Genomic DNA, 17,736 nt, shown 5'->3' with positions numbered 1-17,736 from the left:
AGTATGAGTTGCCAGTCGTGAAATCTTCAGCTATGACAATTACTCTGGGGTTCTGATGAACACCATTGAATAAAATAAATGTTTACAAATTAAGCACAGAACTTCATACATGCTCTCGCTAGATTTGGAAAAGTTCACCCTTAAGTATGAGCTGCCAGTCGTGAAATCTCCTTCAATAAAAGTTGTAGCTTTAAATGTAGCATGTGACCTGTATGTTTTTTTAAGATATGCCACAGATAACTCTTGTTCATACCAACTATTTTTATTGATAATTGACATGATGATGGTAGTGGAGTGAAAATATGTCCTTATTAGGTTAGAAGGTTTTGTGCAAAACATGATAGTATAATTGGCTATCATATGATAATTCATTAGGGATCTTCTCAAATTTTCACATAAGTGAAAAACCACAAGTTCCTGGAGCTAAATGTGATGTTTTTATTCTGACCACTTACCATGTACCGTTAAAAATATATTTTGAAAGAATACCCTATTTGCTCTATTAGTAGCGCATGCACTTATGTAAATTATGGAGGGGATACCTGAGTTTGTATTAAGACTCTGGCAGATACTGGTCGCTTCACAGTTGATAATTAACATTTTTATAGGCAGACAGACAGAAACAGATGCTTTCACTGTTAAATAGAAAGCTGTCAATCTCAGAGATTGCGGGGGGGGGGGGTGTGATCAGGGGACACCATTGTTTATGTTATTTATAGAACTAATTTGTCTTTTGATTTCAATTGTAATTTTAATCAAGTCAGTAAATTAGCTTTGAGATTAGAGTTAACAGGAATTGGTATACCTTCTGAATGCCACAATTTTTCCATAAAAATTTAGATTTTTGCAAATTTGTATGCATTTTTGCTATTTTTAGACCAAATGAATATAAGATCCTACTCAGAGTTAAAAAAAAAATATATGGAAAAAATGATACAGCAATGTGTGATAAATTGAGGCTGTCCTCTACATGTACATGTATACAGCCAGGAAGATTTATTGCCAGAGCAGGCTTGGATGAACTTACAGCAGTCAAGTATTGTTAAATAGTTTCATGATTGTATAAGTTTCACACGAGATACAACACAGTCTAAAAATACTCTAAGCTTCATTTTACCTCACTGTTATAGTGTATCCTCCTATATTTCCCCATTATGAAAACCTGCACCTCTGTGTCCATTCTTTTTTTATGCAAATGAGATGTATTAATTAATATGCAAATAAGATGCTTAGCAATCATCTCATAGAAACTGAGTGCATGAATTTATGAAATTTATTAAAACTTGCAAACTTGAATAATTTACTCATAAAATACATATGCTAATTAATTTACACCTGAAATTGCGATGATAGCATGTACACCCAAAATTTCTATATAAACCTACTACAATTTGTTTTCTAATTATTTTCTGAAGACAATAAATTATATTAATGCTTATAGGCATTATGATATTGTCGGTTCTAGGCTCCCGTCTTGGATTATTCTATTATAATTGTACCACCTGCTGCTTAGACTGCAGTTATTTCACTGTTTTCGTCAATCTGTGTCTATTTATTTACATTTCACAACACACGTGTACAGGTAATATTATTTTCTTTACCGGAGAGTAGAAGAATTCTTTTGAAGGAGAACGCTCATTGTCATGGCGTTGCGATCAGTAGTCAGTAAGTAACTGTATTATAAAATGCTAGCAAAGACTTGAATACTGTGGCTACTAAACCATGTCGTATAGTGTAGCTTAACTCTGGATTCCTTGTGTAACGTTGAGACAGTCAGTCTAGCGATCCTCCAATTGTCTTGGTGTTTCTAACCCGTAGCTATGCTCAACAATAGCCTGAAATCTGTGTCATTGTCCACCACAAGGCAATTTGCCAACAAGCTAAAAAATCAGGTCTATGTATAAACTCATCATAATTATTTAGATGCTTTTTAGGTTAGTATTTCCAGTGTTTATTTTACAGATAGTCACCCCACAATTTTGGCATCTTACTCATTAGGTCTAGGATTTTAAGTCCAACTGTTTATGCGCTTACACTGTGAACGTTTTATGCCTCTCTGTTTCGCTTGTATGTATGGCTTTCAATTGACGCAATCTGTATGGGTAATTAGTTGCCATGGCAATGCTTGAATCATGGAGGCTGCCATATTGGATTTCAGTTAGCTGTGATTAGTTTATAATGTCTAGGATGTGATGCATGAAGGTTGTGTATCATATTGTACCTACATGTAGGGTTGTAAGCCTAGACTGTATCCAGGATGTCAAGCACCACCTGCCATTTTGAGTACTACAAATTCAGGATTGTTTTTACAGTCAACAATTCATTCCATGAACGGTAGGAGAAAAGTGAGATGCCAGGGGAAATTAAAATGTTCACATGGTCTGTAGCCTAATTTCATTTAAAACATAGCAAATTTCAGTATGCCAATATTTTTTATTGCCTTTGGATTTTCAACCTGTGGGGAAAAAAAAACGGTTTCCTGTCGTCTGCTGCTTGATTTAATTTGGGGTACACAATTCAGATGACAGTCGTACAGGGACCGTTACATCAGTGTTTATTTTTTAGATGCACACAAAAATTTAAAAAAAAAAAATTGTAAAAATATTGTTTTTTCCCAATTCTATATAAGCATCTTTTGGTTTTGTAATATATTAGTAACATCCTGTAAAAATGATATAAAAAAACAGAAAAGACAAAAAAAATTGCCCAACATTTTTATAACCAGAAACCAGAAAGTAGTCACACTGTCTTTAAAACATACTAATTGATCACACTCATTCATACAATCTGTTATTGAATGAGTATAAAACATCATGAAAATCCTGACTATGACAATAAATTATAAATTTATGACACATAGCCATCTGGAGATTATTATCATTGCTTTATAATTTATGATTTATAGATTATCTCAATAAGAAATGAGATTTGGTTGTAATAAGTGTCCTGCAGCTAAAACTTTACTATATGTTGAAAATAAATTTGAGCAGATAAAGATTGATTAGGGAAGGGAGTGAGTGTAATGATTTTTGTCTGATGGCTATTAGAATATATTGGAAAGACGGCGATATGTCAGTTCGAATCATTTTGGCAGGCCTCTTGTGCATACCCATATAAGGAACTTTCAGTCAGAGAAGAGACAATCTATGGTTTTGTAATCACAAGGGAGGTTTCAGTCTGGAATTTTGCTGCAAGATGACATCAGTATCAACAGTTTTAAATTAAATAAATATATAATGGCACAGATAACAGATGATAAAGATTAAGAATTTTTGCAAAGCGTGCAACTATTGCATCTATTAAAAGCAGCTATAGATCCAGTAGATGTACCATATTAGCTCTATTAGTAGTGTATGTGCTTATGTAAATGACAGATGCGTGTCTGTAGTAAAAATAAGTAATATCTCAATGATCTAATACTCGTAATACTGCAACAATTTCCAAAACATACAGGACCCATCAAAATAAAAATTTTGTATAATGTCGTCAGTGTGTGTTTTGTTACAGTTGCACATTATTTTTTGTGCATGATCTGAGTATGGCTGACTGAAAGCCATTTTGTTTTTTCAGACCAAAACGACCAACAATCTGTGGAATTTAAAAAAAAAAGTAGTGAGAAACATGAAACAGATTTCTTTATTAGAATCATCTGTGATTTAATACTTCAATGTGCTGTGAATCTATTTGTGAAGCATTGACATGTTATTGACCTGAGATGTGTTCATGTTGTGTACAACCGCTAGGAATAACTTGTTTTTTTTATATTAGAAACACACATCTAATTGGGAGACATGTAAAGCCAAAAATACTGTTTCCAGTAATCAAACTATTATTAGACTTTCTAACAACAAATCTGGACTGCACTTACATTGTATCCATTTTCCCCCTATCGTAAATTAATTTGAAAACACATCGCCAATATAAGCGAATACAAACCAAAAATTGTTTTTGTTGTATACTGAATTGTTACAATATAACTAACTTTGATCATAGAAATATCTCTATAATTTACATAAGCACATGTGCCACTAATAGAATAAATACGATACTACCGGTAATTGCGGTTCTTCACATTATTTAAAGTACACCATGAGATTTATACCTTAAAGTTTGACTGAAACATGCTTTTATTTAATAAAGGCAATATGGTACATGTATTACCGCCCTTCACCTTTTTGAATGCTTTTCATAGTATGTACAAATATCCTGAATGAAAACTAGCTACTGTAATGCATTAATTATTCACTGGGTTTTAATTTAACTATTTTCGTTGAAAAGTAAAATTCGCTGAATTAAATCTACATGAACATGTAAAATAACAATATAACTCATTGTAATATATTTCCCTGGCAAATTTGTGAACTTAAAACCCAGTGAATATGCTCACAATATTGATATATTGAAATTAAATACCAGTGAAAATAAATGGATTTATAGTATATTCACATGTACTAGTAATTCATAAAGACTGAACCTTTTATTTATACATCAAAATTCCAATGTATTGTTACACCAAAAATTGGATGTCATGAATGAAATGTCCAGTTTATTGCTGAGCCTGTGAATAGATTTGCCATATTCTGAGCTTATTGAATAATATACAGCAGTTACAAAAACACCTGCTCTGAACTACCGGTATATACTGTTAATTGTCGTCATTGATTACTTCTACATGGACATTTCACATTTAACATTTAAAATTTGTGGTGAATATTTTCATCAAACTAAAGAGTTTTATGAAAGATAATTATTGTAATATTCGCTAATATTTAGTGAATATACAATATCTTTAAGGATTAACAAGTCTGTTGTTGGGTTTAATGTAAGTGAATGTTTCAAATCACAGAGAGCATGTGTGGTTTCCAGAGTTAATAAATTATTCGTCTTTATTAAAAATCGGTGAAAATACCCAGAGCTGATTGGTCAATTCACATTTGACAATTAATCTAGCTTTCTAGGCTGTAATGATTAGGTGTTATTGCTGCATATAGCGTTGGGCCAATAGCAAATGTGCAGATGACCACCTCCAAAAAAAAAAATCACTTTTGTATGACAGTATCTTAGATATAAAGCTCACATCTGCCTGCTGGTTTCATACCAACCTCGGCACATTTACACAATTAACATCAGGATCCCGGAACAAAAATACCGAAACTAAGTCTGGATAGTATATCCATTACCAGTTTCTCAATGCAAAAGCGAAACCCTATTTTTTGAAAATAGTATCTTTTAATAAGTCTGACTTGTAAGAGATACTCGCTCCTTAAGAAGTACTTAAACTGTGTTGTAAAGACGGACTTAAATTTCAGGATACCAGAATATATGGAGTTGTTTACTAGTATGGGTGTAATCTAATCATTGTGTTTGTACTTTATTGGTGTAATATTCTCATCACTTTTCAACTGTCTTGAGACTTTCATAAAAAGCTATTGGTATGCAAGGCATGTGAGTGATATAAAACAGGTTGATTCAGTAACAGGATATAGAGATGCGTTACAGTAGGAAACTCATTTCCATTTTATTTTCACAAGACTATATATCAGCGATTTGTCTTTCCGTAATCATTTTGTCGTCATAAATTAAGATTAAGGCGCACATAGATGTGTACTGTTTGATTATTTCCAATATGCATTTCTGTTCGATAAATCAATCGGGGATTTTAAATTTGTCTTCAATACATTTTGTGTTTTCACATATACTGACTTTTTTTGTATATACCGGTACAATGTATTTTTGTATTTATTGTGTAGGGCCAATATGCATTTAAGGGTGGACCATCATAAACTCTAGGTGAGGTGATGATAGAAAACAATTAAATTTTTTTTTTTTTTTTGATTATTATTACTGTCAAATATATGTGACATTTTAATTTTTTTTTATTTTTCTGCCATTGTCCATGTAGGACCCCCCCCCCGATTTTCATATGGTCCACCCCTTAGATGGCTTTATAATGTTAGAATAATATGGTGGTAGGCTTAGTGACATAAATCTCATCACTCACAGTCATAGAAATGAGTGCATGTAGACGACTATAGTGCTATTCTGTATGTGGTTAATGGCCTACAGAGGTCTGGGTCACATGATGATATATAGAACTGGTGATAAATTGGAATAGATGAGTTTAACAGACATCTAGACATGTTCTATACTGCCTTACTAAAATCACTGTCCATCTCGTTTTAGCTATGTATTTATTCATGCATTATATAGGACTATAGAGTCTTAGGATAAAATATTATTGAGCAAGCTGTTCTGAAATAAACATGTTGTAATATGTATCTCTAGAATAAAAATAAAAATATTGTTTGTACAGTGAAAGTATTTTCAACCTTAAGTAAGTTGCGAACCTGTTCAAACTGAAAATTTTCTAGTTTGTTTCCTTTTGACCCTGAGAGGGTGTTCAATTTAGACGGGTTTACTTTCATAATTAATAAAAATGCTACATATTCTATGTACATGTAAAATAATGTAATATTTAAAGGTCAGTGGTTGTTACAACCCCCTGGTCACAACTGAACATGTTTGTTGGCGGGTCTCATGCAGCGTATATACATGGATGGTGAAACACAATGTTTATTTACATGAAATTCGAACATACTCAGCATGCCTTCTAAAACAGATAACAGCAAATTAATATGTTGCATGCATACTGTATACAGATATAATTTCAGGCCACATCATTTTGTTGATGATCTTGCAAGTTAAAATTCTGCTGTAATGAAAAACATTGCTGGTTCTTCGATTCGAGGATTGAGCCACAGTGATTTTTAGAAAGTTATATACTCATGAAAGCTCACAAAAAATGAAATATCAAACAATATCTATAGAGCTATCAATATAAAACTGTTAACTGAAGGTTTGCTACTGTAAAACCATTAGAAACTGAAGGGGGATTCGTCTGTTTAAAAAAAGCTAAAAATGTTGGAGTAAAAGTAAAAAAGAAAAGAAACACACATTTGATAGAAGGAATTCCAACAATTTTATATATTGACATTATCCTAGAAATAAAAATGAAGATCAAATCATGGAACTATAAACCCCAGGAAGAACAACGAAACTAAGAGGATTAAAAAAACCTTTGTCTTAGTTTATCTTACAGTGCTTTCGCTTTTGTTTCCACAACATTAGTCATACTCCATGTTAGTTGCCGCCGATACGCCCGTATCAACCGCTTTGCTGGAAACGGAAAACTTGAAAAAAATTTTTCATATCTGCACAGTAAAATATTTCGTTCACTACGCATGCGCAAACAAGTCGGTCTGCAGGGTGACCTTCAGTGTACCGGAAATCATGCAACGGGTCGGAGTTTTAGCGAGTTTTCATAATTTTTAATGTCGTTTTTAGATTACTTCTTGTTTTTTTCAACCCTCAAAAAAATAAGGTTGCGAAAGTTTGCGAAACATGGGGTTTGGTGAGCTGTTTGTTGTTGAGATATCCCGACTAATTCCGTGTTTCCCTTCGATCGCCAGAAGTGGCAATGTGTTTTTTTTTCCCGTTGAATGTCGATCATTTATCAGTGTTTTTGTCTTGGCGCCATTGTTTTTTTATGCTATAACCGGAACAACTCGGTCACGTGATCTCCCGGAGTCGTCCGATTGACTCCGAAAATGACCGATAGTCGGAGATAAACGTTCATTTGCGTAAATCGGCTTATTTTTTAATGCGACAAAATAAACAGTCAAAATAAACATTCAACATCGCGGCAACTATCATAGTTCAAAGGAAACGAAGTGGTTGTTCTTCCTGGGGTTTATAGTTCCATGATCAAATGTACAGGTTTTCTCCCTGCCCAGATTTTATATTGGTCAACTAAATACTTAAAGCGAGAGAGTGTTATAGCGTGTTGTTGTTTACAAACACCTACCCCTGAGCTTTAGCATTTTCATCTTGTATTGTTATCATCGCTTGGGACACAAGAACTCCTGTGTGTGTGCAGGTGACGACACCTCTGCTTTAACTAGGATATTTAAATGAAATTTAATATTACCGTACCATACCGCAGCCTCTTTGTGAATCTTATTGATCTTTCTGTGCAACAATGCAGATACATGTTTACTAACTCAGAACATTTCTGTTCAATTGTTAGTAAACACCAGAATGGTAATAGTTATATAATTAGTATGGTTTCCATGGCAATGATTTCACTTACGGCATACATGTATTTTGTTTACTCCAGGCAGTTGGGTTATTACCAGTAAACTGGTACATGTATTACATTATCATAGCGCCAAAATCAACAAGTTTAGCAAAGAAAGATTTCAGTGTATTGAAATAGCCATTCATGGTAAATGCACCTGATAAACAGTCTTGTATATAAAGTCACGTAGTTGGGCGGACAATTGGGTGGCTTTTCCATGGTAACTATTGTGACTTTTAGTTAAAAACATGAACTGGTTTATTATTGTAATCTATATTCTAGGCCATATCCTGTCTTATATAATTGAAATGGTATCAAGTCACCTGACATACTTACTGACATCAAAAGGACAAATTTCTAATTTGCATGACACTAGTATGAACTGTATTTAGTCTATTGTGTTCAGTATTATAGTCAGACCCTGTATTCTTCAAAATTACTTTAATTCTAACTAAATTCAGTGGGAGTCTGGGAAAATCACAACCATTTTGTATCTGTGAAACCTTCACTGGGCTTCTATGGGAAGGGTGATAATGTTTCAATGACAATTAAATTATATAGGATAGTATATAGTTAGTTGATGGTCCGCTCTTAATGTAATTATTTATATTTACTTTGCCATTCTAGTAGCATAGCTATGCACAAATTTAAAAGTTTGTAAATTTTTACGTTATACCATTGTTAATTTTGAACAAAATAGACTTGATTTCCTTACATAATTTTATCAATCATAATTTAAAATATGAAAAAATTAATATTTTGTAAAAAATGACAGTATATAGTTAGTTCAATAGTCTACTCTGAATGCAATTGTTCCTATTTACCATGTTGTAATTTTTCATGCACAAATTTAAGAGTTTGTACTTTATTCTGTTATGCTATTGTTTATTTTAGACAAAATATACTTGATTTTATTACATAATTTGATCAAAAATAATTTCTACTTAGAATAAAATAAATAATTTAAAATATGAAAAATAAATACTTCATGAAAAATGCAAAAGTTTACTTTCAAAGGAAAAACATTCTTGCCCTTGTCAATGTGTAATATTAAAATTTGTTTAGTTCATGACTTGACATTTTTTATCCAATTATTCAATTTCTAAACCTTGATATAACATCAATCAGAATAAATCTTCACTATATGTGTTCAAGAATACATCCTGCATATTTTTAATCATCAGCGTAACCAGCCAACATCATTAAATATTGATTATCTCCTTGACTGTAGGAAAATCCTCATTCCAGAAATAAAACCTTAGAAACGTACCATGTATGCCGGCATGTACATCTAATATCGAGGAAGTGTTAAAAAAACATTAACGCTGTAGAAGTGTGATAACTGTAGTAGTTACTATGTCAGCTAAGTTACAATGTGTGTTCCTATTGACATACATTGTGTATTGTGTTACATTCAGTACAGGCAATAATGTCACACAATACTGCGACAAATTCCTATGTCTGGCTCACTAGGAGTGCTTTGAGCTGGAAAGAGTAAATAAAATAAAGAAGGTAGCCTAGCTTTAAAGGGACAATGAAAAGAAGGTGAACTCATGGTACTGTCTTTTGTTGCTTTCTTTCCCAACATTGTATAATTAATTTTAGATGAATATATAATTTATATGGATATTATTACTGCTATTGCCCACATATAGAGTTAGGTTTATGAATTAAAGTCACAAAGTCACAAGTAAATTCTTAATATTTGTGAATAATAATAATACATGTAGTTTTGAAAAAAATCAATAGTACAAGTGATTTTACAATGTTCATGCCTAGGGTAAAATTGTCTGGTTAAAACTGTTTGTGATTTCAGGAGTTTTCAAGATAAAATTTCAGAGACTACATGTATGTTTATAACATTTCAGGATATTCTGAGACTTGAAAAATTTGCAGAATGTTCCCTGTGTAAACCATTGCTTGTGTATTCTACTCATTCTATCCACTTACAAAGCAATTAATATTATTGATGTTCATGCAATACATAGAGTAATTTTACACTATTTCAATCAAATGTTATAAATATTAAGTTCTGAACAATATTACAGATTTTTAAGCTACTGAGTAGTTATGTTTCATTGCTTTAAATGGCGCCCTCAACATGGGTTAGTGCTATATATACTGTAAACTACCGGTACTTTATTTTAGCTGGAATTATTTTTCGCTGAAAGAACTTTTTGGGTGTTTTGTATGGAATTTATTTTCCCTGATTTTTGACAAGTTGAATGTAAAATATAGGAAAAAAGGTATTTTCGCTGGATTTGATTTTCACTTAATCATCCCTTCAGCGAAAATAGCGAAAATTAATTCCAAGCGAACATAAAATATTTTACAGTATACCGGTATATACATACCCAGGGTATATACATTTAATTAATTAAAATTAGGAGACTGAATTTCAAAAAAGTTTTTATATTTTTTTTAAACATATACATGTATATGATTGTTGTATTCTGATTTCTACTAAATGTAACTGTTTCAGGGCAGCTCTGGTTTGATCAATTTGTACCAAATCCCAATGATGCATAATTGTTGACGTCAAAAAAATAATTTTGGTAATACATATTGATATCAAAATATAAAGGTTTCTCTTTTTTTTACAAAAATACAGTAGACATTTTACCTGAGTGTGCATGCTCTTTGACCTCTGACCTTACTAAACTCATTCATGAATGGTGTTTGATTTCACATGGTATCCACTCCAGTCTATTGTTTGTCCATCGGTCTACCATATCAAACACGTACTTGATGTACACACACAGAGAAACGCTGTAATGCAACAGTGTCCAACCTTGGTTTATCTGGGTTTCTGAGATTGTACTCTTGATAACATTCAGTCAAGTGGGATATTTGAATCATAGAATTAACGGTCACCGAACGATGGCTGATCTGCGTGGGTCGTTTTCTGCTAATGGTTGAATAGAACCATGTTTTTACTGTGTACATATTTTCAGCTGGTTCCTTCATATTTGTATGGTTCATGGAGGTGAGTTTGAATTCTAAATACCATAGTTATTATTATGTACAGTGTAGACTTTTGTGAGTTTACTCTGGGTGATGAAAAAGCTATAAAATGTATAACACCAGAGATTTTAATCCGTATTTAAATCCTATTCATGTCGTTACCGTCCCAAGGTAACTGTATTTACTCCTTTCAGTTTTTACACTAAACAATTTAAACATTTCCCTTGGAGTGTAAATCAACAAAAATAAAATTTAGTAACATTAACAATTTTGTTTTCTTTCTAATTTTACTTCACGCTGATGAAAATACACAATGCAAAACAACTTAATAAAAAACTCCAGCAAAACTAAGCACAGTATTTGTGTTGGCATTTAAACCATTGTTTGTAGTACAATACAGTATTGTTTATGTGGCTATTATGGTGAAATAATGGGACAGTATTCTTGGTTAGCTTTTATAGTAATGTCTGTATCCGGTTAGTAGTGCAGTGAAGTGTAACAGGTGTCAGGACATGTCACAACATACAAGAGCAAAATTAAAACCAAAATATTACCTTGAACCAATTTGGCCTGGACTGTTAGATTTTTTGTTTTAATCGTTTGTTCTGTTCACTAAATGTTTTAGTTTGGATGAAAAAAATCGTCGGGAATTATTATAAATTAAATAGGTTCAGTTCAGTGAAAGCTTTAACAATGTTATCAGAAAGAATTAGTGTGTACATAATAATACACTGGTTTGTTTACATGTACCTCACATAGCCAGCCACCAGTGTTTAGGTGGAAAACAACAGTAGCTTACATGTACTGTTATTTCTGTAACTCCATTATTCATCAAATTGGATTTCATTTTTTACAATATGCTGAGAAAACTGGATTCCTTTCAAATAATATTTTCACAATCAATATAATAACAATTATGAACACATAATATCTCCTAGTGAAAGAAGCCTAAAATGGTCATTCTAACAAATGAAGATTTCAAAACAATTATATAATTGCAAGAAAAATCTAAAAATCTCAATTAAAAACAAAAACAAATTCTCAATTCAGTTGAAATGTATTTTTTCTGGAAATGATTACGCATATTATTAATAAATATTGATTGTTGTGAAACAGTCATGTATGCATTTAACCATTTTCATTCATCACTCTTCTATTTGTCTGTAGGTAATATCTTCAAGGTATAATCCAATCTCATTATAATCCCATTCCCTTCTGACCTTAATTATATAAATCATAGACTGTTATTAAAACGAATTCCTTCTATCAAAGTGTATATAAAGTGTATAATTTTGTGTGACTCATTGCACATTTTTCGGTATTTTTCTATAATTTTAGACCCCAAATAATTTGCCAATTTTTAAACAATATTTTTTTGAAAAGTGAAAAAAGTCGTCTTTTATGTGTGAAGTGTTAAGCCTTAGTGACATGATTATAAACTTCTTGTTAAAATAAAACATTCCATTTTGCGAAAAATCTCCCAAAATTGAGATTTGTTGATATTACAATTTTTTTCGAATAATATTTGATTTAATATTGATTTCTAATGAAAACACTAATATTTTGAAGTGTTTTTGAACTAGTATGATACCTAAATTTGCTATTGGCCTTTCCCAATGTTAATACTGACCACATGGTGGTGGTGTTGTGAGCACCAGTATAAAAAGAAATAAATTTTAATTTTTGATAATGACCCACATCGCCATAGAAACTGCAATAAAGTGGATATATTCGCCGCATGAGATTTTTAAAATACTGTAAATACATACAAAGGAATTACCACCAAATGGTTCCACACTTGTATTTTCCAGTGTATTTCTTTGCTATGCAAATTACTCCTCGATTGTTGACATGGATTGGCCTGCAGAAATGTTTTGATACAATCCGTTCAAATAGTTATATCGAATTTTGTTTTACTTTGAGTTCAGCCGTAAAATACAGTCAGTCCATTGTGTTCAGTGAAAAAAAAAATGGGAACTCCCAACATGAGTCATTCATTTGTAGTTACCGTATATATTAATATTATATTTTTTTATAAAAATTACATGACTTATGCGTTTGCAGTCATTCCTTTTAATCCGTGTTGTGAAACAGGACTTTAATTGTGAGTACTGTTCATTCATTCATTCATTCATTCATTCATTCACAAAAACGTCTACCTGCTGTAACCATGCTTTGTAATATAAGCGAGGAAATGTTTAGAAAAAAAATGTATGGTAATTTTAACGCCATTTGTCGAATAAATTATAGGTTTAGAATAAGTGTGAATGGGATATTAAAATTAGGACAACCCCTCATCAGTGGAGTAATGGGCTACATATGCTACCTGATTGTTTTTGTTTTTATCGATGTGTTCAATTAACCTGTTCAATATGTTTTGGATAATTGGGCCATAATAATTATTAGACTTTATACAGCTATGATTGGGTAAGGTTAAGGAGACATGGGGTAGGATGGATTGTAAATGTTGTATACCTTCATCATAAATATGCCACATTTTATTTTTAAACCTGCATATATATGGATTTAGTTAATGTATTTTTACAACAACAAAAAAGTATTATGGTAGAAAAACTATAACCATGTGTATCATAAATATCGCTAAAAACAATTTTAATTCGCATATTCCTGTCCTCTCTTCTATTTTATAACACCAAATATTCAATTAATTTATGTGCTCTCTACATGTGTACAACATTCACTAGGATTCCAATTACTATATGTGTGTATGGGTTAAGTATTCAAATCCAACTATTTAATTTTCATAATTTGTATTTACCACAACACAGCTTGTGATCTGAGTTATTTTCAAATAGAGCAGATACATGTACATGTATAAGCAAAATAAGTCAAGGTTTGAATTTGACTACATGGGTTAAATCTGTGTGGCTGTACGCATGTAACATTGAAGTATCAGTGATTCTTTGTTATTAGGATTAGGTTTAACCATGCCATGTTTAATCCACTGATAGTTTTTTAAATAATTTTTAATTAATATTTGTTAACCAACCAAAAATATATTCAACGCTACTCAGTGATTTACATAAATTACATGCAGACCTTTATGGCTGTCAGATTATTTCACAGTTAGTAACCATGCTTATTTCTAAAAAAAAAAGTACCGTAAAATCTGTATTAGAAGCCGCATCCCCAATAGAAGCCGCACCCATTCTTTTTGAACAATCGAGACCCAAAAATTCACCAGGTCGCATATGTGTAGATGCTCTAATAGAAGCCGCGTCTCCTCTGTTGCATTGTACCATTTTAATAGAAGCCGCAGCTTTTAATACAGATTTTACAGTACTTGCATACATGTTTACATAGGCATTACAGAGTGTATTTTTATGTATTTTTAAAATATATTTTGTACATATTACTTAAGTTATTTTAGGACCAATACTTTTCTGTGTCTATCAATGTTCTAAACTGCCACCAAGAGCATGCTTGATCTACCATACCATCCACAAGAAGATATTATTAAATCTATGTACATATACAAGGTTCATGCATTAATGTTGTCTATTATGATTTACAAAATTGTTGTTGTTGAGTTGAGGACACTGGGCGCTAATGTGGTCCAGTACGGTATATGCATTCAGTAAAATTGTACTACAACTGCCTTGGATTGGCCAATGGCCATTCGAGAATTATTCGTGGTTATATACCGTAACCTGGTATATGAGATCAAGGTATTGACAAATCTAAATATGAGACAAATTGTCTACAAATTAAGCTACTCATATTCACAGTGGCAATTTGTATATGCCAACAACCATGGTCACATGATGGTTATGGTATATAAACCACAGGGTGAAGCTTGAATTTTGTCTGTAAGAAACCCAATAATTTGTGTCTGCAGGATTCAAGATTAGTTTGTGCCATGATATAACATGAAGTGACAATCCCTTCAAATGCTCAGGTGTGTGGTTGACATAGCTTTAACCAAGCTTTAATGTCAAAGCGCCACTGCTTTCTGTTCGATATGGGTCTCGTATGACATGTACAGCACATCATATGAAATGTACTGTTTGTTTGTTTACACATCGACTTTGGTAGTGCTTTAAAACATTACTGTGAAATAACACTGAATTTATGGCAGAGATGAACAGTATATTGAATATTGTAAAGGTGTACTATGTGTGTGTGATGCACATATACAGCAACAAATAATCTAGCTACACTACTTTCAATCAGCCACTATATAATCAGAGACCGTGATACCCGTTACAATAGGTAATTTTTCATTCAACTGCAAAATCTCACTTTTTGCGTGATAGTCGCGGACCGAATGTCTGCGAGAAAAATTGAATAGCTCAAATTTTGCGAATATCGCATTTAGATACCCTTACTTACAAAATTGACCATCATCAAGTGTGTACAGCACATTATTAAGCATGGAAATATCCCCCAAAATAGGTTTGTGTTTGTTGAATCCCACGCGATGTTTGACGCCACTATGACCTTTGTTTGTTTTTACGATCGTTTTCATGCAAAACACGGAATCTCACAGTGAACGACAAAATGGTCTATTGATTTAAGACCTACTGTTCACTCTGTCATAATTTGATTTTTCTTATTAGGTTGATGAGTTGAAAAAGAAAGAAAAACTCGTTGGCGAATTGGAGAAAGAAGTTGGCCATCACAGTGGACACTCTCGGAAATTACAGGCGGAAAAGGAATCGTTGAAAGACGAATTGAGTAATATTATGAAAATGGCAGACACTTGGGAAAGAAGCAGTACACCTGGCATCTGTAGTCCGCGATCCAAATCCCCACCTACCAGTCCTAGACCTGGTACACCAAGATCAATACCAAGTCCGAGACCACCAGCACTTGGCAGACTGACTCCTGTAAGTATCAGCAGAAAGCGAAAACCACGAACTATGTCATAAGAATATACTGATATGAAGATTGAAATATTTAACCAATATATATAACATGAAAACTTTTTTAATAACTCAGAATTTATGAGATTGCTATATTGGGCAAGAATTTTTTTTGCGATTGTGTGCATCGTATAAATTAGTTAAAAAAATAACTTGATGCATTCCTTTTATTTTACTTTGCATTCCAATTCCTCAGAACCTGATAAAAACAGGGCATGCGTTGTGTTTTTTGACAATATTTCCATATTTTTAAATCTATTTATAACTGAGATGAAATGCCCTTTGTGGTATCAAATTAATACACAGAAATGAAATGCAGACATCACCTAGACAGCAAGAGAATCAAGCATATGCCCTTTTAAACATATTAAATATATTTGTACGAATGAGAGTCTGCAAATGTACACATATGAAAAATGGTGTACTTAAAGAATGAATAATACATTTAATTCAAAACTAAAATATTGATTTGGCCTCATCTTATAGGTTATACCATTAGAGATGTAGGGGTGAAAGCTTGGGTAAAAATAAGTACGGTAGAATTTTTTATGTCGGCAAACTTTGTCTACTGAATATATATAGTGAACCACTTTTTCATAAATCCTTTCTGAACTTTTGCTGGTGGTATAATTGTGCAGTATGTTGGCGCTTGGAGTGATTTATTTTAACCTGTGTCAGAGAAACTTAAATATACTATTACATTATACTGTTACTGTTTATTGTTGTTTTGCATGCTTTAATGTTATATTTTGTATTTTTCAGTTCCTGTATGTTGCATGTATTACATGTTACTTGTTACATCATTACATATGTTACATGTACTCAATTATTCATGTTATATGCATTACATCACTACATTATATTGCACATATTACCAATTATGTTGTACATCACATGTTACATGTATTACATTACTATATATTACTAATACATGTACATATTACATATATTACTCATATTTCATCACTACATTATGTTGCACATATTACCAATTATGTTGTACATCACGTTATCACTACATATACTCATATTACATCACTACATTACGTAGTACATAACCTTCTATGTTACATGTATTACTCATTATTCATGTCACACCTATTACATCACTACCTATGTTACATGTATTACCCCCAGTTACATGTTACACCTATTACACCACTACCTATGTTACATGTATTACCCCAGTTACATGTTACACCTATTACATCACTACCTATGTTACATGTATTACCCCAGTTACATGTTACACCTATTACACCACTACCTATGTTACATGTATTACCCCAGTTACATGTTACACCTATTACACCACTATCTATGTTACATGTATTACCCCCAGTTACATGTTACACCTATTACTTCACTAAATATGTCACAACATTGCATTATTCAAATCTAGCAGCTAAAAACTCTCACTGTGTGTTTCCAAAGTATGTTTCTTAAGGACAGTTAACATACAATATGTTGCTGTTTGTATACATTTAATTGTATACAAACTGTATACAGTAGAGACTGTGTGTGTTGATCCAAAAAACTTTAACTAAAATACTGATTTCTTCTCACACTTATTTCCATGTTACCAACTATTTGGTTAAAATCACCTTAAGAACTATATATTGCTATATGCCGCTAAATAATAAGATAGTTCATATACACATTACAAAATGCACATTATAAAGGTTAATGTCCCTAATGCTAAAATGCACCTTCACCTCTTGCCCTTTAATAATTCAAATAATTCAGCTT

At 32.2% G+C, this 17,736-nt stretch overlaps 1 protein-coding gene across 10 annotated transcripts in view; it reads left to right on the top strand.

Moving 5' to 3' along the window:
- The window catches only part of LOC100376626 (uncharacterized), an 87,867-nt gene that overhangs the window by 7,563 nt on the left and 62,568 nt on the right, over positions 1-17,736 (top strand). For all 10 annotated transcript variants that reach the window (XM_078009946.2, XM_078009942.2, XM_078009950.2 and 7 more), the window contains exon 3: positions 15,682-15,951. In XM_078009946.2, the coding sequence (XP_077866072.2) occupies positions 15,682-15,951 (270 nt within the window). The remainder of the gene's footprint in view (positions 1-15,681; positions 15,952-17,736) is intronic.

This window comes from Saccoglossus kowalevskii, chromosome 10 (genome assembly GCF_978046115.1).
Source record: "Saccoglossus kowalevskii chromosome 10, keSacKowa6.1, whole genome shotgun sequence".
NCBI lineage: Eukaryota > Metazoa > Hemichordata > Enteropneusta > Harrimaniidae > Saccoglossus > Saccoglossus kowalevskii.
This window is presented reverse-complemented; position numbering and strand designations above follow the sequence as displayed.